Source organism: Protopterus annectens, chromosome 1.part2 (assembly GCF_019279795.1).
Source record: "Protopterus annectens isolate FY-2018-M chromosome 1.part2, PAN1.0, whole genome shotgun sequence".
In the NCBI taxonomy this organism is placed as follows: domain Eukaryota; kingdom Metazoa; phylum Chordata; order Ceratodontiformes; family Protopteridae; genus Protopterus; species Protopterus annectens.
The window spans coordinates 901,834,409-901,859,619 of NC_056727.1; the positions used below are offsets into that span (position 1 = coordinate 901,834,409).

Consider the following 25,211-nt stretch of genomic DNA (forward strand, 5'->3'; position numbering starts at 1 on the left):
GACTTAAAAGAAGCAAAATGAGCCTGCTTAAAGAATAAGCACGCTGTACTAGCCCCTCAACCAAAATTGTTCTGGATTGTCATCAGTTATATAGCAACTCTTGATTCTAACTGTTCTTGTAACTCAAGCCAGTTTATTCATTGAGAATGTTAATCTAACTAATAATGCATCTTCACGACAAAGCCTACAGAACAACCCCCCCCCCCCCCAGTCAGATTACACTTTGGCCTTTTCTTCAGAGATATAACCTTCAAAACAGTACATAACCACTTAGAAAATCTGATTTCTAAACCTCTGGCACATATTTTAATCTACCCTTAATTACATGCATACTTCCTAGCTAGTTTAAACATGCCGTTGTTACGCTTCTTTCAGAAACTACAGCGCCAACAAACAGCTGGACTTCCCAGCCTTTTGCTGCTCTTATGTCTCATAACCAAATGATTAAATAAAAGTAGTATGTAAACAAATTACAAACTGCGTCAGTAAGCGTGGTCTACTTTGTGACTTCCAAATCATTTTGAGGAAAAGATATACTACAGTTACTGTCATATATACTCAGGTACTGAAATGATTTACTCAACACTAGACAAAGATGAATTGGTAGGATACAAAGATTCATGGACCTCAAAAAGCTTATATTATTCTCCTTCGGAAATTACATTTTTTTACATTTTGGAGGCTCAGCAGTAAAACGGTTTAGCAGCCGTATTGCAAATAGAATAGTCAGCATGATGTCGTACTATAACCTCCCTGCCATAGGGATATCTATAATCTGTGTTCCTCAGGGCTGTGTATGGGGACTACAGTGTTTTATTTCTCTTCATAAATGACTTAACTTGTGTTGTAATCCCAGCTGTACATTAGTTACACTTTATGCCAGTGGATAACAGACTCACAGTAAATGCTAATAAAACTGTGTACATTATATTTGGCTTCTGTAAGAAAATGTAATGTCATATCTGCAGTACCATAACAGATATTCAATCCAACAATAAATCCATTGTAGATCTATATGTACTTAGTAATCTTATTTGACCATGCTTTATTATTCAAAGAACACTTCCTAGTGGATAGAGTTACTGCCCAGCCAACATCATGTTATATTCTATTGCCATCCTACATGCATATCAAGGAAGGTTATAGTGAGGAATGTATTGATGCCTAAACTGGAGTATATGATTCCTTTGTTTGCACTACAGTCTAATCAGAGTACTCTCAACTAATACAAACTGCACTTAATAAAATCAACAGTTTATTGACAGTAGCCCCAGAGATGAACATCACTGCTTAACACTACAGAAATCAAACTGGCTACCAGTCACTGCTCGCAACAATTCTTTAGTCTGCCCCGACTTGGAACATGCTACACAACAGAGTCTGTTCATCTGTAGGACACAGATTAAACTTCAGAATGTCTCACTATAACCTGAGAACAGATGTGAAAGAATCATTTTCTTTACTCAGACCAATATTTTAATCAGTAGTAAGAAGATTTAGGATATCAGCAATAGCAACATGGAATAAATTGACAGAAATTAAACTACATTTTTTAGAAAGAATTTCATAGACAACTTGTATGTACTTTACTGATATGTGAACTGTTGCAGAGTATTATTTTTAATGTACATATCATGTCTGTCACATACCCGAAGATTCAGGAAGAAGTTTCACTGCTTGTGTTAATTGCCCTAACATGAGTTAAGTTTAACATAACGGCACGGAATTGTGATTCAGAGATGGGTTGAGAAAGACCATATTATTGGCTTATTACCATGTCTCTGTATTGAACACTGCTCCTTCACACCTAACTGCATACCCGTCAATCTCTTAGTCCAAGAATTCTGGACAAAGCCAATAATAATGGGGAGTGGGGGACATAATCAGGGACAGATTTTAAATATTGCTATTAAAATCTTAGAACATTGCTAGAATATCCGGTTTTGCTTTAGCATGCATTTTCTGAAGGATATGCAATCTAAAATTCAAATGCCTTGCATTATCTGGTGACTTTAATCCTCAAAGATTTGCCAGAAAACCACATATTTCATAAGGAGCAGATCAAAAATGTAAAACAAAAATTGGGACTTTCTGCAAAATTTTGGGCAGCTGATAGATATGGTAGCTGTTCTAGTATTCTCTCTAGCAGCCTACACATCTGGTTAGCAAAGGCACCTCCCCATATGCAAGCACACACGCTCGCGTACACACACACACACACACACACACACTGATCCACAAACAAGCCACCCCCACTATTACTCACACTCGTGGAAACACTCACTCATGCACTTCTGCATACACACCAATACATGTGCAAGCATGTGTGCACACATACATCATCCAGACTCATGATTCCTTACCTAACTCACTTAGTATGATCATTTGAGTAGGCAGAAAGTCCCACACACACATTCAGCCCCATTCATGCCTTTACAGACATGCTCAAGCATATCCACACTGCTTCATTGGACTTGTCTGTACCATGAACATTCCCATAGGAGGAAATAGGTGACCACCATCTTTTGGCAGCATTTACTTTTTACTCCCAGAGTAAAATTTTACTCAGCTGAATGAGGTAGTGAAGACCCTTTGACGTTTCTGGGGAAGACAAACTCTGTTTGACTTCCATATGTGGTTTCACCTGCAAGACCGCTTTTCACACTGAAACCTTCAAGGGGAAAAAACCCAGCGCTGTAAGTCTGTGAATTAGAAAGACTTAGCACAATAGAGAAACACTCCGATATAAGACTTCCACATCATGCTAAGCCATTCTGAATCTCAGGAATTGTCTGATCTGAATAGTAAACGTTAACATGCACTTTTCATGTCATAGTTTTCTAACTGAATATTAGGCTAACTATCTGACTGCCCTGGTGGGACATCTTAAGCCTAGCTAATAACCTAAGGTCAGAATCAAACCCTGTACCTCTGCTGCTTTCTGCTGTAAAATTAGATGTACATGTTCTGTCTATACCTATGTACACTTCATACTGACTGTTCGTTATCTTGTTAGCCACATATTTTTAAATTATGAATCATATTACCCTGCCAGCCAGAATTATACTCTCACATTATTGCAAACAACATTGTAAAATATTCCTCCTTTTTTAGTTTATATCTGTAGAGAGTGCCATCATGTTGCAGTATTGTGAAATGTAATGTGTTTCATTGTGTCATTTCTAATGCAACAAGTATGCTAACAATTTTTTTTTTTTTTTGCCTTTTGATTTGGATTATGGCTGAAAAGGGTCCTTGGACCAGTCCACCTACCCAATTTACAATTCAAACTTAATGTGGGAAAAAGATCTCACCTCAGGATAGACACATATGGTGTATCTTTTCTTTGGGTGATAACCATTTTAACAAAGATTGTGACATCTGTGTTTCTTTTACACTAGTACAGTTAAGAAAAAGTAATTTTATTGGAAAAATATAAACAAGGTTCACTGTCAGCTCCAAATATGACCTTGACCTCTATATCAAGATTTACTCTCTCAGAGTTCAAGTTCCGAGTCCAAGGCTGATAAATCAAAAGATGAGGATAGGAACAGGGAAAGAATGCTAGAAAATATAAGTGTAACAAGCCTTATAGAGCTGACCATATAGGTGTTGATAAGCACAAGGATTCTTCTTCAGGTCCCAACTCTAAGAAGTCCAGGACCAAAGAATCTCCTATTTCTTCCTATTCAGGGGTTTGTAAGCTAGAAACTGTTTAGAAGTGTATGTGTGTGTATTCGTGTTCATCCTCATTATTAAATGTATAAGTAAAAATGATCCTTTTTTCCCTTCCAGGAACTTCAGGTGTTTTTGTCAAGACCAGCTATCAGAAAACCTTGAAGGCACTGGAAAATATTCATGGAGAGATGAGGTCTCAGTCCCTTCCTTCCTCTGGTTCTGGGTGGTTAGAGGCCTTTGCTTTTACCAAACTTTTCACCTACTGCATCTAGTTCTTTACTTGGCTCAGTTTTTATTCTTGTCCCTTTGAGTGCAGAGATTAATCCACAGGTGCTGACATTAACATCCTTGGACTTGTAAATCTCAGCTGTGGTTAGACCTACAGTTATCGGGACTGCAGTTTTTGGCATCAGCCTTGACATCACCATTGACTGTGCTTACACTGATGCCAAGAATTTTGAGTGAACCTTCAGCTTCAAGGGTTGGATTTGACCTTGTGGATGTTGGTCTTGGCCACATTCTCTTCAAGGCAGTTGTTAATGTCACCAGGGTCTGCCTTCCAGACCTTGCAGTTGATGCCCCAGGTGTCAACCTCAGTCAGCTGGTATAAGGTCTCAGCATTCATGGCTGAACTCTTGGTATCAGGATAAATCTCTCTTTTCCTGGCTTTGGCCCTGATGAGTTTCAATCTCAGGCAGCTGGTGTCAGTCCTGTTGTCTTGGGCTTTGACCATTGTCTCTATCACGATGCCAGTGTTGTCTCTTTTGATGCATTAGCTGACCTTGAGTCCCCTGCAAACTATAATAATCCCCCCATAAAGATATTGCTTTGTCACCTTGGTTTTCTGACTTTCTTCACCTACAGCCTAGTTTACTTATGTTACTTGGTGTACACCCTTCCTCACTGTTTTTGGACCATCCTCTGCTTGGCAGTGTGGGAAGCACAAATATAAGAGGATACAGTTGGACTAATACTCCAGACATAGATGACGATGAAGGTGCTGATTCTACTCCACCCCCATGATTTTAGGTTTTGAGAGATATGCATATTAGAAATGAGGCAGGAAAGAGAGAAGACTTGCTGATCCCAGTGTCACTCTTTAGTGTAATATGAAGGAGGTCATCCATTTCCCCCAATTTTCTTCTTAAATGGTCTTTCCAATCATCAGAATAAACTATCTGGTGATGAGAACAGCATTGGAGAATTGTAGTGTTGTACCTGCACCAAAGAGGCCAGACAGTATTTTGCAGCCTCCAAGAGTGGACATGCCAGGTAGAGACTCCAAAGGTTGAGTCCTTACTTTCAATTGCAGGCCTTAAGAAGGGTTTTGCTCTTCATCTCCCAGACAAGAAATCCAAGAAAGTGGACAGATGTAGGAAAACTGTGTACATTTCATTTGTCCTATATATATATTCCTAGCATTAGCTGGCTGAGTAGTTGAGTCTTGAGGGTATACAGCAAGTGGTGAAATTTAAGTTTCTACCTCAGATGGCAGCCATGTCTTAAACTCCTGCAGTCATCCTGTGCTTAGCATTTAATTCTGCAGGTGGTGCACCAGGAGAGGCAGGTGCTTGCATAGCTGTCTTCTACCAATTCTGGCTGTGTCGTAGGACTTAGCTGGTGATGCTAAAGCAGACTTTCATAATGGCCAGTTTAATGGACCAGTACTTTTTAGACCCTCAATTTAAGCAGTACTAGAAAAGATGGCACAGAAGGGCACGATTTTAACAGCTGCTGGTGCAAAGTTCAAAACTCACAAAGTCCATTTTGGAGAATGCAACAGAACCCTCTCTCACTGTAGTTTTGGCTGGGCCAGCCCCCAAAAAACAGCAGTTCTGACAGAAACAACTGTGAAGGTGGTAACTTTCATGAAATTTGCCAGCTAAAAGGCTTTAACACTTGACAGAATTGATGATAGCATATTCTTGCTTTGGTGGGGACAGCAAGCAAATTCCCAAGGCCTTGTATGACTGTCCCACTTTTGATTCACTCAGGGTCATCTGTCCTTTTACTTGCCTGCACTGCTTGCCAACACATGAAACACATACATGGATCAAAGCAGTTATATCCAGAGGCTACAAACCATCCATATTTCCACTTTTTTGACTTGCCAGATGTTACACTGCATCTAAAGTGTGTGATGAGAAAACAGATGCTAACACGTCTGCAAAAATGGGCCTTCCAGGATGTTCCACTAGACCAGAAGGATTAGGCTACTATTCCCCACATTCTTTTTGCTCCTAAGAAAACAAAGGACCTCAAGACAGTACTCAGTCTAAGTGGCCTAAATCAGTTCACTTCCAAAGTTTATTTTGCCTGGTCACACTGTAGTCCATCCTGACTTGTCTTTCAAAAAGAGACTAGATGTGCTTTTGGACCTCTGGATGCCTAACCTCACACCATCATGACCTTCTCCCATAAAACCTTTGTGTTCTACGCACTGTTTACCAGATCATTCAAGTATGAATAGATCATGTAACAAGAAGCAAAAAATAAATGGTAATGGCAAACAGTGCCTCTAACCAACAGTCAAATCGTAAAAGTAGAAAAAGGAGGCAACAGACCATAAAACACTTTTAATCCAAAAACAGATGTCAGGTGAACGCTTTCGTGGACTAAGCCACTGATGTCCGATGTTTTTGGATTAAAAGTGTTTTATGTTATTTACAGCTGTGATATGTTGCCTCCTTTTTCTGCTTTTACAAATATATCATGTTTGGATTTGTCACAAGGATATGGATTTTGTGACAGCCACAATTTACATGGTTTCCAGTGCCATATTTTATGTTCAGTGGTTTCACCTGTCAGCTCCTATAGCTCCACCAGTCAAGGTGTCCAGTACACGAAAGATTTATTTGAGATGGTGGATGCCCATGATAAACTTTTCTCTCTGCAAACCTTTTCTAGTTCCACCCTTACCTTGGATGCCTGTTCATAGGAAAAGATCATTATTCTGGACAGGCAGCCAAATGTTTGCAGTTGCAGATAGTGATCAGCCTGCAGATTGTGCTCTGGAAATGAGGGTGGTTCTTCTCAGCCAGTAGGCATTTCTGGCTTCCCATCCTCATGGGGTATTTACCACCCATGTTATACACAGAGCATTGGAGTGGTATGGGAACAAGCAAGGAGTATCTGACTCCTACTTCTTTATAGAGGAGATGTGTGGGTATGAGAGTGGGCTATGTCTATGAATTCCTAAATGATAACCAACCACATACTGCGAGAAGTAGATGGGCCAGATCCATATTTCTCTCCAAGAGACGATATACCAGTGCACATGATTTTCCACAGTGGCTAATGCAGAGGGATTACACTCTTATTGCTTGTGTACCAGTCATTTAAGACTATTCGTTACAGAGTTTTGACATTTATGTATATATGCACTGTATGTATGTATGTATATATGTGTGCATTTATGTATGTATGTTTTTGTTTAACTGGATAAGTGAACTGGTCCAAAGTCCTGCTTCAGTCACTCCTTAGACCGTAATGGCATAAGCACAAGAAGCAGTGTATACCATGTAATGAATTGTATAGTAGCAGTACATTTAAGTAAACCTACATCACAGCATGACACACAGAATATTTACACAGACTGCTGTGGAACTGTGATTTGTAATCAAAGGCAAGATTATATATACACTATGTACAACTTGGCATACCCATGATACAATTCTTCCATTAAAGTTCATCTAATGGCCATTTCAGATTTTTGCCATAGTGCTCACTCGTCATTGTTGGCATCCTTGAAGATGCATAAGGCTTTACTTCCTTATAGCATATCTTTAATATCCTCTGATTAATGATCCATTCCCTGCTTAGTATTTATATGTTGCATTTGAAAAAAATTCTACCAGAAGAATTGCCGTCATTGTTCGTCAGACCTTACCTGGTCTTTCATAAGGATAGTGTCCCTGTGAAACAGTCCATCTTTCATACCCTTAACAAGTACACATAACTGGACTTCATAATTTGCTACAGGAACATATCTCAGCTAGTCTATTAATCATTTTCTTCCCAAATTACTTTAGCAGAGGAAAACACATGCCGCATTGTATGGATGTTGACAAGCAATGCAGAGTTTACCTGGACATAGCTAACAAAAATAAAAAAAATTGATTTATGTGTTCCATTTTCCAGTAATAAATTCAACTCCAAAGTAACTAAAATCACCAAGACAAATTAGACTGACTGACTATCAGATTTTGTTACCAAAAATGCATACAGCCTTTTCCTTCTGAGACAAAGGCCCACGCATTCAGAGCAGTAGCTACCTCCCTCAAGCCTTTTACAGAAATTCATCATGGGTTACATTTTTCTGCATTGCTACTTAGGCTTCTGTAAACCCTTTTCTAAGGCACTGCAAGCTAGATGTGATCTGTAGAGGTGGGTCTGTCCTTCAGGACTACAGTCATTAAGATTATGCTGCCATGATTTTGAAATTGGTGCGCCTTGCTTGCTGTAGCATAGACAAGATTCAGGCCTGTTGAATCTAGCTTTGTTTGTATAACTTGAGCACTGATCCAGGCCATCTTTTTTGGAGAAGGTTCCCCTGCGCCCTAGTGGCAGGAGTGTGCAGTTAGAACTTGTCTGATTAAAGACTGCTGGAACAGGGCTCAGTTTTGAGCTTTTTACTGGTTAACTGGGTAATTTGTTTAAATCCGTTTGCTCATTTTCTATTGTTATATAGAAACAAAATTGCACTTTATTCATTCTACATTTACTATATCTGTGTTTCTTCCTACTTTATTACTTTATTTTGCTTTTGCTGCCTGTTCTTAAAAGTACTCAATTGCATTTATTCTGCTGCATTTATTACTGCTTGTTAGTAGCCTGATTAAATTGTAACTGTTATTCTAAGCTTTTGGTTTACGCACTTGGGCCTCAGACCAGTTGTTTTACATTAAGAAGGTCTGTGGTCTGCACTGTTGTGGCAGGACAGGTAGCTTACATCCTTCTAAGTTGGGAGTTGCTGATTGAAGGCTTAGTGTCTGTTATTCTAAAAGTGTATCAGTTCTGGTTTAAGCACTTGGGTTTTGGGCCAGTTATTTTACATTAAGAAGGTGTGGTCAGCACTCTTGTGGGAGGAGACGGTAGATTCTGCCCTTCTGAGCTGGGAGTTTCAGGTTAGAAGCTTATTGTGCCTGCTTATTTGAACTGTTTCTTTCTGAAATTGGTACGCCTTGTTTGCTGTAGCATAGACTAGATTCAGACCTGCTGAATCTAGCTTTGTTTGTATAACTTGAGCACTAATCCAGGCCATCTTTTTTTGGAGAAGGTTCCCCTGCACCCTAGTGGCAGGAGTGTGCAGTTAGAACTTGTGTGATTGAAGACTGTTTAGCTCTTATTGGTTAATTGGTTTAAATCAGTTTGCTCATTTGCTACTGTTATTTAAAAAAATACACTTTATGCATCGCCGCTTAGTTAGGGTTAAACTATTCCCGGCGCCATAAAATCTGCTTTTCAAATTTTCCCTTAGAGCTAGTCAGTTTTTTAGTTTTAGCACTCAAATCTGTTTCTTTGAACTCAGCACTTGTTCAGAACTCGTAAGAACTAAATAAGCTACTAATTACTACAGCACTCAACTTTCCTCACTTATCTAGAGGAAAACAGTTTTTATTACTTAATAAATAAGCACCTATCCAGGCATGTCTAAGGGTCAGCTCCTGGGGTTTTCTTCTGTCTACCTGATGAATCTGGGCATTTTGGGGCAATGCAGCAATGGCCTCATGTACATAGACAACCCTCTCCTCCTACCACCCAACACTGCAACCTGTGAGAGATGCACTTATATAGCCAAAGTGTAAGCAAAGCTCTCTTCACCCAAGACTGGACTAGATAGTCAAGAGGAGAAGGTAAACACTTGCACCACACCACAGTCATCACATAGTCCCTCAAAACCTACACCACCAAAACACACACATAGAAACACAAAACACACACCTACATTCGCGGAGGCTCTCAATAAAAATCTACCCAAGCAACAGAGCCCTCCAAAGCAGAAACGCATGCAACCTCCACCCCCCCAAAAACAACCCAAATGACACACAGCCCAAAAACTCAGTGTGCCACTCAACCACAGCCCGTATGGCATAACAACACCCTAGTCATAGGTGACTCTATAGTCAGGCACACTGATGTTCCACTCACCAGGCTAAACAAGGAGAAAGTTACTGTCAGGTGCCAGGATCCACCACATAATGCATGCACTCATGTCACTCCACAACAAGTACAAATATGACTCTGTCATTGTCCATGTTGGTGTGAATGACCTCAGACGTACCTCCCTAGACTACATGAAAAGAGACGTAGAGGAGCTCTCTGATCTTGTAGCCCTGAGTAGCATCCTGCCATCACCCAGAATGATAGAGATGGCCTACACCTGTCACCCTTGGGAGTCCGGATACTGGCTAAGGCTCTTGCCACCCCTATAGTGCCTTTTTTTGGCAAGGTTCAAATGACAAATTCACCACCGTAACAGGTACAGGCAAGCAAAATCTGAGGGTAATGCTACTTAATGCTAGAAGTCTAAACCTCAAAATGCACTCACTCGAGGCACTCCTTAAAATGGAGAACATCGACATCTGTGCAGTGTCCGAGACCTGGTTCAATGCTCCAGAGAGCACCCCTGCATTACCAGGCTATAATTCATACCACACCTTTCGGCCATCTAACCTGGACAGAAACACTAAAGGCGGAGGCGTGTCCATATTTATTAAGGATACCCACACCTCCAGGCTAGTTGCTCAGCATAATGCATCCGAGATTATCCAAGTGCAACTAACTTTGGGCAAGACCGCAATCCAAATTGTAGCTTGCTACAGATCCCCCACCATGCCCCAGGATTCCCACTCCTCATTTCTACATACACTGGAAATATTAGGGTACAACCCAACACCCTAATAATGGGCAATATTGAACTACCCCACCATTAACTGGGAAAACTACTCATGTACCAACTCTTTTGCTCAACGTTTTCTGGAATTCATAAATTCCAGTGTCTTGGATCAACTTATCCACACCCCCACCAGGGGTAGCAATATCCAAGACCTGGTCATTACCAACATGGGTGACTGGTGTTCCACACCAAAGGTCAGTTCCTCATTGGTCAGATCCGACCACAAGCTAATCACCCTAGACATCCACATCCCGTCCCCACCCCCATTAGGGAAACTACCGTAAAAAATTTCTCCAAAGCCAACTTCACGCTTCTTAAGACAGAAGTAGCAAACTTCACAACACCCATACAGACAGACAGTAGAGGTACGACTGCTGAATCCTACATAATTGCACTTACACGCGTAGTTGGATCGAGCTATCCCTAACATAACTAAGATGCTATCCTCAAAAAAAATGAAGCCAATCTGGTGGTCCTCTGCCATAAACAAACTCTACAACGGAAGAAAGAAACTGTTACAAAAAAAGAGTAAAATCCCATGACTGGAGGAACTCCCTGTTCAGCCTCAGTAAGAAGCTGAGATCCCTCATAAAATCCTCCAAAGCTAGTTACGAAAACAAAATTGCCACTGATTCTAAAGGCAACCACAAAGCATTCTATAGCTATGTCAAGAATCTCAATGGCAACACTCAGATCTGCTCCGAGTTACAGCACAATAGCACTAAATATACAGAACCAACTAATATTGCCAACATCCTGGCAGGTAGGTTCACTGCTAACTTTACCCCCCTCTCACCCCCAAACGGGCCCATCTCTTTACCGGAAAAATGCAAAGTTCCTGTAATCACGGCTGCACAGGTAAAAAACACTTTCTCCAAAGCCAAGAACACAGTATCCATGGGACCTGACAACATCCCAGGCTGCATTCTACATGAACTACAGAGCGAACTGGCACTCCACCTAAGTACCATGTTCAATCATAGCCTCACCTCAAGCTTTGTGCCCACTGAATGGCGCACAGCGACTGTTATCCCACTCCACAAAGGGGGAGCCACCACGGACCCCGGGAATTACTGCTCCATTAGCCGGACGAGCCTGGTCTGCAAGGCCATGGAACGAATCATCATGGAACTTATAAACAAAGACATTGGTAATCTCCAAACTTTGGACCCCACCCAGTTCAGGTTTTTAAAAGGCAGATCATGTCTCCTATACCTGATAGACGTCTATGAAGCAGTCACCAAAGCCGTAGATGAGGGTAAGGTGGTTCACACAGCTTATATAGATCTTGCCAAAACTTTCGACACCATCCCCCACTCTGGAATTATAGATAAACTCACTAAACTAGGTATAAATCCCTATGTCACAAGATGGGTTGCCAACTGGCTCACTGACAGAACCCACACTGTGAAAGTAGCAGACTCCAAATCCAACTTCAGACCAGTGACAAGTGGAGTACCACAGGGTTCAGTCCTGGGTCCTCTCCTGTTTGGTATTTACTTCTCTGAAGTACAGGTTAACACAGAAGGTATTTGGCTAATGAAGTTTGCAGATGACTGCAAACTAAGAGCAATAATCAAAACTCCTAATGATGTGGACATCCTACAAAAGGGCCTCACTGAGACAAATGCCTGGTGTCAAAGCGATGGCCTGAAGCTCAGTGCCAAAAAGTGCATTGTCATCCCCTTTGGTAAAAACTCTGTACCCATGAACTACCACATAGGCGGTAGTAAACTTAACACTGAAAGTGTGATAAGAGACCTTGGGACATAGGTGGACAGTAGTCTCTCCTTTGATAATCACATTGCCACAGTAGTCAGGAAATCCTTCTACGTGGCACACCTCATCACAAAAGGTTTATCATCTAGGAAAAAAGAGGACATTGTTCCCCTCTACTCATCACTCATTAGACCCATTATAGAGTACAATGCCCCTTTTGGTATGTACTTCACAAGGCATCTACAACACCTGGAAAGACCGCAGAAATACCTCACAAAGAGGATTACCAGCCTCAAACAGATGCTGTCTGCAGACCATCTCAAAAATCTCTAGCTTTACTCCCATCGCATATCACCTACTCAGAGGCGATCTCTGCCTAACATACAAAGCTATGTCAAACCCAGAGCTGTTGGACATGCTCCACTTAAAGAAATCCCAGTCCCTCCGAGCTGCATGCTCTAGGGACCTAAACCTTGTCACCACAATAAACAGAACATGCTGGAGGGATAGATTCCTGTCCCAGATACTTCCCATACTCTGGAACAAACTACCTAATTATATCAAACAAAGCTCCTCATTAGCACTCTTCAAGAAAAATCTTGATGATTGGATGGGAAATAGGAAATTCACCCTGGGGATCAATTCTGTGGCTCTGCTCGACAGTGGCACAGGAAAATAATTTTCTTGGGTGGCGAAAGCCAGAGTACCTTCTTGGCTAGGCTTATATAGGCCCTAGGCCCTAGGCCAAGTAGCCTAGTACCTCCCTATGAACCTATGAGGAGGACCACTCAGTAGGATAAGCTTAACATTCTGTCGTAATGACTGATGAGAATGAACTTCCTTATCTCAGATACAAAAGTTATACGTTTACCATAATGTTGCATCTATTTCAGCAGGCCCAATGTCATCAGCAAACCCTACTGTCAGTCCTAACAGGACCTATGGCACAGTTTGTGATACTATGATGTATACTTTTTGTGCTGCTCTACCTTAGCACAGGTAATGGAAACTTGCTTAAAAAAGCTTGTTAGCAGAGTGTTGTTAGCAAAGGGGGAGGGCCAGCAGCTCAGGAAAATTTCAGATGGATCTACCTTAGTCTTGTCAGCCTTAGTTTTAATGGTTGATTAGGATTACCTACTTATTAAGGTCTAACATTAGAGTAAGCATGCAACTTTTCATTTTGCACATCCATTTCACTATATTCCAACCATGATCCTGTTCATAAGAGATGATCTTAAATGAAACAATACTGTCTTTCAACCGAGACGAGACAGAGCTGTAATATCAATCCTTTCAAAAACATTACAGGATAATAGGAATTACAGGCCAAGTAAGTCTGAAACCGTTTGTGCCTTGCCCATTATACCCACCTTCATGATGTCCGTCCTGCTTCTAGAGTGGCAAAGTCAGTCAGATCAGGGATGAATTTGTGGATGACCATCCAGTTGTCAACAACACTCTTGAAGAATGCAAGGGTATCACTTCCTAACATGTAAGGGCTGTTTATTCTTTTATATAACATATCTGTTAAATCATCACATTTTAGTCTGTGACATGGACTTACACAGCAGTTTATTCCTGAGGTGGGGTAAGAACTGGAGCTGTAATATAATTGAAAGAATTCCCTGCTAAACATTCAGGTCATCACAGTAAAGAGAACTTGTGTTCAGTGAGTATGTGGCTAACAGAGACTGAAAAAATTAAACCTCAAGGCAGATTGTTCATTTAATGTATACGTAGTATTGTATTTAATAATTGTGTTTCGTTTTAGCAAAAGCAAGTTGGTCGATCACCAGGCGTGAGTAGCACAGAGCACCAACAGGAAGTTGCTAAGTTAAGAGCTGAAATGGAAAGGAAGAGTGTGTTCTTTGAAGAGGAGCTGTCTAAACGAGAGGCAGTACATGCTAGCGAAATGAAGAGCTTGAAGAAAGAACTTCGAGAAGCAGAGAGTCAGCAGCTCACCCTCAAAAAAGAAATCATGATCTTAAAGGACAAGTTAGAAAAAACAAGGAGAGAAAGGTAAGAACTCTGTAGCTTTGCAGCCTTCAATCAGAAATAAGTCTGAATAGTATCTTACAGCTTCTGACCAGATATGTATTTCAGTTTTTGAAAGCTAGATAATAACCATAGATCAGAAGTAGAACCATAACAAGCATGTGTAACTGCACTTCATAATTTTCTGATTCAGTTATAATACATTTCCATAGGTGTAGAGTACATGGTGACAAATTTTTAGCTCATTTCTGAGAATATATCAGTGTCTGTTTGGTTCCATCACAAATAGTCTTACAAAATAAAAATAACTTTAAAACAAATAAAAATAACATTACATCAGAAAAAGTAGTCTGTAGATTCAATACCAACAACATTTAAAATGCTATTATATAATACATTTACGTCAGTTGTGACCCAAAAATAATTTTGTTGCCACATAATATTTGCCAAGTCTTAACATATTTTAGAAGGAAGTTATTAATTATAAAATCAATATTTTCTTCCTTGGCGAACACTTATTAGTCTACCTGGAGGTTTGTACAGATTCTTATGTATTTTTGGTAAACAGTAGATGGTAGGTTTCATTACCTCTGTCTGTATTAATGTTTTATAAGTATCCTTTTCAAAAAATGCAGTCTTAACCCTTTAGTCAATGATACATTAAATTAATTCCTTGCATTACTGCATTTAACCCTTGTACTTTTAACGTGCACGTTTTCATTTTGTAAGTGTTTCATACACGTTTTAAATATTGGTCAGACTGCATTATAACTGTTTCCACCCTTATCTGATGATTTTGTCACTAGAGTTTTGTTTGAACTTAATTGTTTCAAAGTACACCATTAACCTGTAGTTAGGACAAAATTTCATTTTGCTTTTTGCACTTATCTTTAAATATCTGCAATCGTGTATTCTCAACCATTTTATAAAAAAATTCACAGATCTGTAAAGTATTGGACTAGACTTACTGTGTAAGATAAAGGGACAGATAAAGGAACATAATCGTTATCTTTACATTCATAAGTATCAAATGAGACATATAAAAACAGTAGAATTCATATTTACACTTTTGAATTTAAGAACAAACTTTAGTCCTAATAATAATACTCATTCTTGTGCATCTGAAAGTTCATATCCTTGACAAGTTCACAGTTTCAGGTCCTTGTGTTTATCAAAATCAGCCTCAGAACAAGCAGTGTGTATATTAAATAAATCTGATGGTAAAATGTTCTTCAGTATTATCATAAAAAGGTGCCTTAGAAGCATTTATAACACTTATGAAATGCTGTTGCTTGTTGCTACCATTGTTGGTTTTAAAGTGGTTTACCTCCACAACTCCATTGCTATTACAATATCTTTTGCCACCTCTAAAACTGGCTTTGCACAAACCATATTTTACAATTTTGACGTCTGGATTTTTACTCTTTCTTTCACTTTTGCTAGAGCATGCCACTTCTCTTCTCCATTACTTTCTGTGTCTCTCTCTGGCTTGCTGTTACCAAAAGTGCATTTAGACACACCATAAATTGTTATTAGGCTAATGACCCTAGGGGGGGGGTCTTTCTAAGCCTAGCCAAGTTTTCCTGAAAGAATAATGAGGTCATAGGATCATAGGCTCACATGAGGTTACTAGGCTAATGGCCATGGGGCCCTTACAAGCCTAGCCAAGAGTTTATCCCCAAAAAGAAACATCAGTCAGCACCTGTTGCACCCCCTTGAAGTGAGGGACACAGGTGGAACCCCTGGGACACAATTGTGTCTTCCCAGCCACTCATCAAGATTGTGCTTGAAGAGGGTCAGTGAGGTACTCAGTTTGACGTGTATGGGAAGTCTATTCCAGAGACTGGGCAGCCTGTGGGAGAGAAACTTGTCTCTAGCAGGTTTTGTTGATGTTGCATATTAAATTCAGGCCTTTTGAGTGGGTAATGTGCGAGGAGTAAGACTTGCAGAGATGGAGCATCTCTAGTAGGGCAGGGTCCAAGATTGCCTTGTAGGCGAGACACAGATGACCTCTGAGCAATCTATACGATACCGACTAGAGTGACAATGATTTCAGCCTGTCTGCATAGGACAGGTTTTGAAGGCCGTGGATGCTTTTTGTGAGGTATTTCTATTGCCTTTCCAGTTGGTGCAGATGTTTGGAGAGGTACATACCAAACAGGACGTTATACTCAGTTATTGGTGTAATGAGGGAGGAGTATAGAGAGGTAATAACCTCCTTAGATGAACCAAGTAAACGGCTTTTCTGACCACTGCCACTGTATGATGGTCAAATGTGAGATTGTTATTAACCTGAGTACCCAGGTCCCTCACCACAGGTTGTGTGCTTAGGGGGTTGCTGTTAATCTGGTAATCACTAGGGGCCATGTTTTTGCCGAATGGTATAATGATACTTTTTTTTTTTGCATTTAGCTGGAGGCCATGACTTTAGCACGAGTCATTAGTTGCTGTGAGACCCTCTTGCAGTATGTTAACATCATTTTGGGAGCCAATGACAGCACCCAACTTATAGTCGTCTGCAAACTTGATCAGCCACTGGCCTTTTGTCTTTGCCTAGACCTTTGAGAAGTAGATGCCAAACAGTAGGAGTCCCAGAACAGATCCCTGGGGATCTCCACTAGTGACAGGCCTGCTATATGAGGTTGAGGCACCTATTTTGACCTTGCGGGTCCTGTTGGTGTGGCAGTTGGTCACTCACCTGATGAGATAGGGTTTTAACCCAAGTTGTGTTAGCTTCTTGGTGATTCCCCAGTGGGCGATTGTGTCAAACGCCTTGGCCAAGTCAAGGTAAGCTGTATGTACTGATTTTCCCTTGTTCAAGGCCTTGGTGACAGTCTCAAAGAAGTTAGCCAATTTCAACAGGCAAGATCTTCCCTTGACAAATCTGAATTGGGTGGGGTCAAGTGCTTGGAGATTTCCTGTGGCCTTGTTTATGAGATCCATAATCATACGCTCCATGGCTTTACAGATCAGACTTGTCAAACTAATGGGGCAGTAGTTTCCAGGGTCAGTAGTGGCACCACCTTTGTGCAAGGGGATGACAGTGGCAGATGTTCATCGTGTTTCACTGTTGCAGTCATTAGTCTAGGGTTATCCTGCTGGCAGACTACCTGCAGTTGGCCTGAATTCCAAAGTCCTGGTCCGGCGTCTGTTGCTGTTGCCTCTTCCCTGACATCAGTGCGCCAGGGGTGTAAAAGATGCAGCCAATGCCATTGTCTTCAGTCTTTCTTGCCATGCGGTGCCCGAAGCAAAAGCAGTTCGCAAGTGCCGGTCGGCCGACTCCTGAGATTTTCAAATCCGAATTTCAGAACCGAAGTCTTCATTAAAGCTAAGTACCCCATTGGGGAAACTTTTTTCTTGCTCCAGACCGATGTCAGAAAAAGTTAACAATTGTATTTCTTGTGGGAAGCAAATACCTCATAAGGATTTTCACTCTTACTGTATTCCTTGCCTAGGCCCTGACCACAATGTTGCTAGCTGTCGGTTTTGTGCTAGATTTAACCAAAGCACTATTAAGCGTCGGTTCGATTTTGCATTTCATTACTTTGGCCGAAGATTTAATTATATAATGCCATTGGAACAGCCGACGACCGGAGTTTACAAAAAACGCAAGGACAAGGAAAAGGATAGGCATCCGAGGTCCAAAACCGACGACGAGGTCTCCGTTAGGCCAGTCGCCGGTTCTCAGTGGGGTGCTTTCGCAGCCCCTGGCGCCCGCTACCTCAGAGCCACAGGCCACTTCTGACTCCCACGTGGAGCCGACTGGGCCTCTGGATACTCAAGGTATTGGACACTCAGAAATCATTCCCTCAGATGGGTCTGGAGCCGCTGAGCAGGCATCGGCTTCTGAAGGTGTCTTCAGACCTACACAGTTATATGTTAAACCATCTTTTGCTTCAAAGACAAAGACTAAAGCAGCTCTAAAGACAAAGAAACAAGTACAGCATTCTCCTACTCAAACTTCCATGCCTAAAAAACAGATGCTTAAAATGGCTGAAGACCTAATTACTTTGATCAGGGGTTCCCATCCCCCTCCTGATAAGAGGCCTAGGCAAGAGACAGAATATGATTCTTCTGATCAGGTTTCTGTTTCCTCTGATTCCTCTTCTGAACAGGATTATTCTATTCCTCCCTATGAGGACTCTGATGCTGAAGAATCCGTTCCTTCTTTTGGGGAAACCCTGCGTACCATGAGGGAGCATTTCCACTGGGAGACCCAGGATTACCCTGAATCTAAGAAAAGGCTCAGAGACTTTCTGCTACTTCCTCAGCACAGACCCCTTGCTATTCCACCTGTTCTAGACGTTGTAGATGATGTATTTTCAGAGTCCGGCCTGTCCCCTGACTCTTTACCCCCTGCACCTGCTAAGCCAGCTAGATACTACAGGGTCCCGGATTCTCATAAATTCTTATATAAAAACCCTGCTGTTGACCCAGAAACTATATCTCAGGGTCCCAAAGGGGTCAAAGCTTCCACTGCAAAAAACCCTGTCCCCTCTGATAGGGATTCTAGAACACTGGACAGATGGGGGAAAAAAGTTTACACTTCTGCTACCTTGGCTGTAAGGGCTTTAAATTGTCAGTTTCATATGCTTAAATATCAGCAATACTTAATGTCACTGCTTAAACAGAAAATGTTGACAAATTCTGAATGTTCAGAGAACAAGGAATTGCAGGATTTATTGCATGCAGCTGAACAAGTGGGAAAGCATACTTTGCAATGTGGTTATGATTCACTGGAGGCCTCTTGTAGGGCCGCTGTTACAGGTTCTGTTATTAGAAGGCATGCTTGGTTAAAGGAACAGAATCCGCCTGATCATGTTAAAGCAAAATTATTAGATGCCCCCTTACAGCATGATACTTTGTTTGGTGCTAAAGCAGAAGAGGTGTTGAAGAAAATGGAGGATAAAGCGAAATCCATGCAGACAGTTAAGGATTTCTTACAGGTACAGCCACCCAGATTTAGCAGGAACTGGCCTTCTAAAAATTGGTCCTTTCCAGTGTCAGACAGACCACAAAGAGGCAGATACAGACGTCCCAGAGGCATCTCATCCCGAAGGCTCATACAGGCCTAAACAGTGGGGTGCTCCTACCTCCAAAAGCGGAGAAGACAAATCACAACCTTACAGGAAACAGTCCCAATGACTTTCCTCTGCCAGATCCAAGCACTTTTCTTTTGGCAGCCCCCTTAGGGGGAAAACTAGCACTTTTTTCATCAAATTGGCAAATGGTTACCCAAGACAAATGGGTCTTGAACATAGTGTCCCAAGGCTGCAGGTTCCATTTTCATACCCTACCAAGGGGAAAAGGTATGCCAGACCTGCCACACAATCAATGGGCAGAGGCACAAAAGCAAATTACAGCCCTCATGGACATGAAGGCCATTCAACAAGTACCATAACAAGAGCGGGGGCAAGGATTTTACTCCAGACTTTTCTTAGTGCCCAGAAAGGACAAAGCCTGAGGACCAATACTGGACCTGTCTATACTAAATATATTTCTGGAGGTTCCAAAATTCAAGATGTTGACTCTACAGCAGCTACTGCCCATGCTGGGCAAGAAGGCTTGGCTCGTAACTTTGGACCTAAAAGTGCCGTACCTGTATGTCCCAATCAGACAATCTTGCAGAAGATACCTCAGATTCATAGCTGGCTCAATGCACTACCAATTCTCTGTACTGCCCTTTGGCTTATCTACTGTGCCCAGGGTCTTCACAAAATGCCTGGCACCAGTAATTGCATTTTGCAGACAAAGAGGAATTCAGATGTATCCCTACTTGGACAACTGCCTTATTCAAGCAGAGAACAAAGACATTCTTCTAAAGCATCTGACGTTTGTAAAAAGATTACTAATTTGCCTAGGGTACACAGTAAACAAAAAGAAATCAAAACTAGTACCCTCTCAAGAGATAATATTCCTGGGTGCAAGCTTAAATACAACTGCCCAGATGGCTTATCTCACGCCAGACAAACAAAAACAACTGACTTCTTACTTCCAAAAGTTGGAAACAAAGACCCAGTTATCTGCAAGGAAAATCCTGCAGGCCTTGGGTTTCATGGCATCCTGCATTCTACTAATTCCATATGCCAGACTGCATATGAGGAAACTACAATGGTATCTAAAAAGTGTTTGGACTCAGCATGGCCACAGCCTGGAGACAATAATTACCCTCATTCCCTGCCTGCAACAGGAGTTTTGATGGTGGGCACAGGCCTTTCACCACAACAAGGGTCTGCCAATCACTTTACCCTCAGCCAGACAGACACTGACAACAGATGCATCGGATTATGCCAGGGGGGCCCATATTGCAGGAAAATGTATTCAGGGCGCATGGCCTGCAAGCCAGATGCATCTTCACATCAATCAAAAAGAGATGCTAGCTGTTCAGAATGCCCTGACAGCTTTCAAGGATCTACTCCATCCAGGACAGCTACTGATAAAGACAGACAATACTACGGTCATGAAGTACATAAACAAGCAGGGAGGTACACATTCCTATCCCCTCTGCAGACAAGCAGTGACCTTATGGGACACAGCATTGACTTATCAAGTTCACCTGCAAGCACAATTCCTGCCAGGAAAAACAAATACTGTGGCAGATGAACTAAGCAGAAACCTCATGGATCCCCATGAGTGGAAACTGGATCCACAAGTTTTCAGCATGATAACAAGGAAATGGGGATGCCCAGACATAGATCTATTTGCTTTCCCTCACAACTGCCAATTACAGAGATTTTGCACAAGGATTTATCACAAACAAGCATGGAGAGTGGACGCCCTATCCTTCAACTGGAAAAATCTAACAGTATATGCCTTTCTTCCACTGCCTCTCCTTCCCAGGGTACTCCTAAAGGTCAGACAAGAGAGGCCAAAAATTATACTGATTGCACCAAACTGGCCACGCCAGCACTGGTACCCAATCCTAAAAAGCTTGTCTCAAGGTCCAGCATGGATTTTGCCTCAAACGTCTCACTTGCTGACCCAACAAAACAATCGGATCCTGCACAGCCAACTCAGGACCTTAAATCTGGCAGCATGGCGGATAATGTAGCCATTCAGAACACTCCTCTTTCTAAAGCTGTTATGGATGTTATCTTGGAGGCCAGGAGGCCCAGTACCAGAAAATCTTATGCAGAAAAATGGAAGAGATTCTGTGCTTGGAACCAGGAACAAGGCATTGACACGTATGTACCAAATATCCCTCAGATTTTACAATACCTAACTGGGATGCTGGACAAAGGCCATTCCTTTTCATCAGTTAAGATTCATGCCTCTGCCATTTTAGCCCATTACAATACGGAACCACGTATTTTTTCTCATCCTTTAATAAGGCAGTACCTCAGAGGGGCCAAAAACATCAGGCCTCCAAGGAGAGCACCAATTCCAGCATGGGACCTTAATTATGTCTTGGAAAAACTCACACTGCCTCCTTTTGAACCAGCATCAACAGCTGATATAAAATTCTTATCATGGAAGACAGCTCTGCTCCTAGCAATAACCTCTGCAAGACGTGTCTCGGAGTTACAAGCACTCATGGCTGTGGAACCTTTTATCATTTTTCATCTAGACAGGGTTTCTCTGAGGACAAACCCAACATTTATGCCTAAGGTGGTGTCCAGTGTGGCCCTCAACCAAACCATTCACTTGCCTACCTTCTATCCAAACCCATAGAACAAGGGTGAGAAAATTCTGCATTCTTTGGACTTACACAGGCAGCTACGCTTCTACTTGGACAGAACTAAAGCTTTCAGAAAGACTGAGCAACTTTTAGTGTCGTATGCTGCAGGATCACAAGGAAAGGCTATCTCAAAACAGACTATTTCTAAATGGATAGGCCATTGTATCCGTTTCTGCTATTCTCAGCATGGCAAATCAGTGCCTAAGGGCATTAGGCCTCATTCTACCAGAGCAGCGGCTACTTCAGCAGCCTTCCTCAGAGGAGTACCAACCAAAGACATCTTAGAGGCTGCAACAGTTCAGTGCACACTTTTACAAAGCACTACCACTTACCTCTTTACTCTAAATCCAGAGCAGGCTTGGCCACTGCAGTTCTGCAGGGCCTCATAGCCTCTCCTAATCCTATTTAGCCCAGCCACCCATCCTCAGCTTTGGGATTCAACCCAAGAGTAATGACTGCAACAGAAACACGATGAACATAGTACAGTTGTGTACCTACCATAAATGTAGATGTTCGACTGTATTCACTGTTGCAGTCCAGGTTACCCTCCCTCCGTCCCCCTTTCCTTTGCTGGCATTTATCTGTTCTTCTCTATTCTATACAACCTATGTGGTGTATTTGCTTGTAGATGAAGGAAATGTTTCTTTACTGCATGTATGTTTATTGGCATAATATATTTAGCCTACCCATTTGGGGGCACCTGACATTTGGTGCAAGAAAAACTGAAGAAAATGGTGTCGGCTGCATCTTTTATACCCCTGGCGCACTGACGTCAGGGAAGAGGTGACAGCAACCGACGCCAGACCAGGACTTTGGAATTCAGGCCAACTGCGGGTAGCCTGCCAGCAGGATAACCCTAGACTAATGACTGCAACAGTGAATACACTCAAACATCTACATTTATGGTAGGTACACAACTGTACTTTCTCCACTCTGCTGGAATGAAGCCTGTACTTAGGGTGTGGTTGAATAGGGTGCTCAATGGCGAAGATAGTTCTTGCTGGAGATGGTGCAGAATACAGCCTGGGATACTGTCAGGTCTCGTGGAAGCTGTGTTGTTTGCCTTGGATAGGGCTTTTAACACTTTATCTGTGGAGATATGAGGTGCGGGACAAGTATCGGGGATGTCAAAATGGCCTTTGGGGGGGACATGGGTGAAGTTTGCACTGAGCCTATCTGCTAGCAGGTTGGCTACATCAACAAGATCACTGTAAGTGATACTGTTAAGTACTAATTTGCAACAAACCTGGGCCTTGCCATGGAGGTTTCTGACTTAACTGAAGAAAGCTTTGTGGTTTCAAAGCAGAATATTGAAGGCCAGGCATTTATAAGCTACCTGTGTCCATAAGGGATATGGGGGACAGACCCAGTGTAAATTTCCTATTCCCCATCCATTAGTCTAGGTCATGCTTTAATTGGGTAATAAATGAACTCAGCTTCACATGGATGGGAAGACTGTTCAGTAGGAGGGACAATCTCAGAGACAGGTATCTGTTTCTCCAGCTTGTTCTGTTTAAATCAGACAAAATTCAGGTCCCTAGATCTTGTATTTCTGGTACTGATAGACATATGAATGTACAGGAGATTCAGAAGAGTGGGGTTTGCAGATGCCTTGTAAGCCAGGCATAGATCACCCCTCAGCTACCTATTGGAGACTGAGTAGAGGGAATGGGCTTTAAGGTGCTATGTATAAGGCACTTTTGTTATGCCTTATATTCTTTTTGTAAGAAACCTCTGAGGTCACTCTCGTTGCTGCGTATGCCTAGTCAGGTACATACCAAAGGGAGCACTGTATACTGTGATTTGTCTTTTAAGGGCAGCACATCCTGTCCTTCTGTTTAAAGCCTTCTGCTGCTGTTATAAACACAGTGTTATTTTTTAATCTTATAAATCTCATTCAATTTTATTTTTCTTCCCCATGATCAGTGCTTCTTCTGCTGCATTTCATTTTTGATTTAAGACATGATCCACATTTTCAGGTTGTGTTCCGAAAAGCTGTTGTTAAAGCTAATTTCTTTTCTCCTTAATTTCCTGAGGCATTTTTTCTTGTTTTTTGCAGTCTCTCATAATTTGAATTTTAACCCCTTCTGTCGCATATATACGGGCAGCCTGCAACCATTTATTTTTACATTCCACTTTCAACTCATCATCTTCCAAGAAAGGACTTAAGGGACAGCAACCTTCTTGTAATTTTTAAATCATTTTTTTTTATTTAAATATATTATAATGGGCATTTTGTTTCATATACAACAACTTTTCAAACTCCTTCACATCTTCCTGTACTTCAACATTATAGCAGAATTCTACATGTGCACTGAAAGCATTAAATAAATCTACATTAGAAGTAGTATTTTTCTTTTCTCAAATTGGCATAAAAATCCTGTTTACTTTCACTCATATTTGGGAAGTTTGTAGGGTTGCTCTGCCCTGTCCCCTTCCCCAGTTCACTTAAAAGTCCAATAAGAGAAGGAAGATCTTTTGTTAGCTGTGTAATACTCCGAACAAAGATTCAATATACTTTCAACTACATTCATAAAAAAAAAAAGTCTCAACAGAAATGTTCAGAGTATAAATCCACACACTTTTAATGATTCTAGCACCTAGCCTACAGCACAGTTAAAAGGAAGTAACATATACATAGTAACAAATATACTTGTACAACGTGTCCTAATTTCATTACTTTTGTCTGTAAAATTACAAACACTATGCAGTTTTTCATAATTTCCAGATTGTGCTAGTGAATTAAATATATGTATGTATGTACGCACGTGTGTCTGTGTGTTTGTGTGATACGGATCTAGATCTATGTGTAGATCTAGAAATATGTGTGCATGTGTAAATATATATGCACAGAGATTCCTTGATTTTGTAAACACAAACTCCCTGGACCAGATAGTCAATACACCAACCAGGGGTGCAGCCGTACTGGATCTGGTCTTCACTAATATGGGAAACTGCTGCACACCTCGTACTGTAATGCCTTCCCTGGTAAGGTCAGGCCACAAAATGGTTTCCTTTGAAGTAAAAATAAAACCTACACCCCCAGCTAAACCTGGAGTATTCAGGAACTGTTCTAAGGCTAACCTCCTGCCATTAAGAGAGAACCTGGCCAAATTTCAAGCCCCCATAAACCCTGAGAACACTGCTGCCTATGCAGAACTGTTTACAGAAACCCTTTACAAGCATGTTAATAGCTGCATAGAGGCAGCTGTACCCACAAGGAGGAAGTACAGAACTAAAAAA

The 25,211-nt window shown here is 41.5% G+C and overlaps 1 protein-coding gene across 2 annotated transcripts in view; it reads left to right on the forward strand.

The window, feature by feature from the left end:
* CDC42BPA (CDC42 binding protein kinase alpha) overlaps nucleotides 1-25,211 on the forward strand; it is a 3,351,611-nt gene that overhangs the window by 2,251,934 nt on the left and 1,074,466 nt on the right. For both annotated transcript variants that reach the window (XM_044059574.1, XM_044059584.1), the window contains exon 15: nucleotides 14,067-14,314. In XM_044059574.1, coding sequence (XP_043915509.1) covers nucleotides 14,067-14,314 — 248 coding nt within the window. The remainder of the gene's footprint in view (nucleotides 1-14,066; nucleotides 14,315-25,211) is intronic.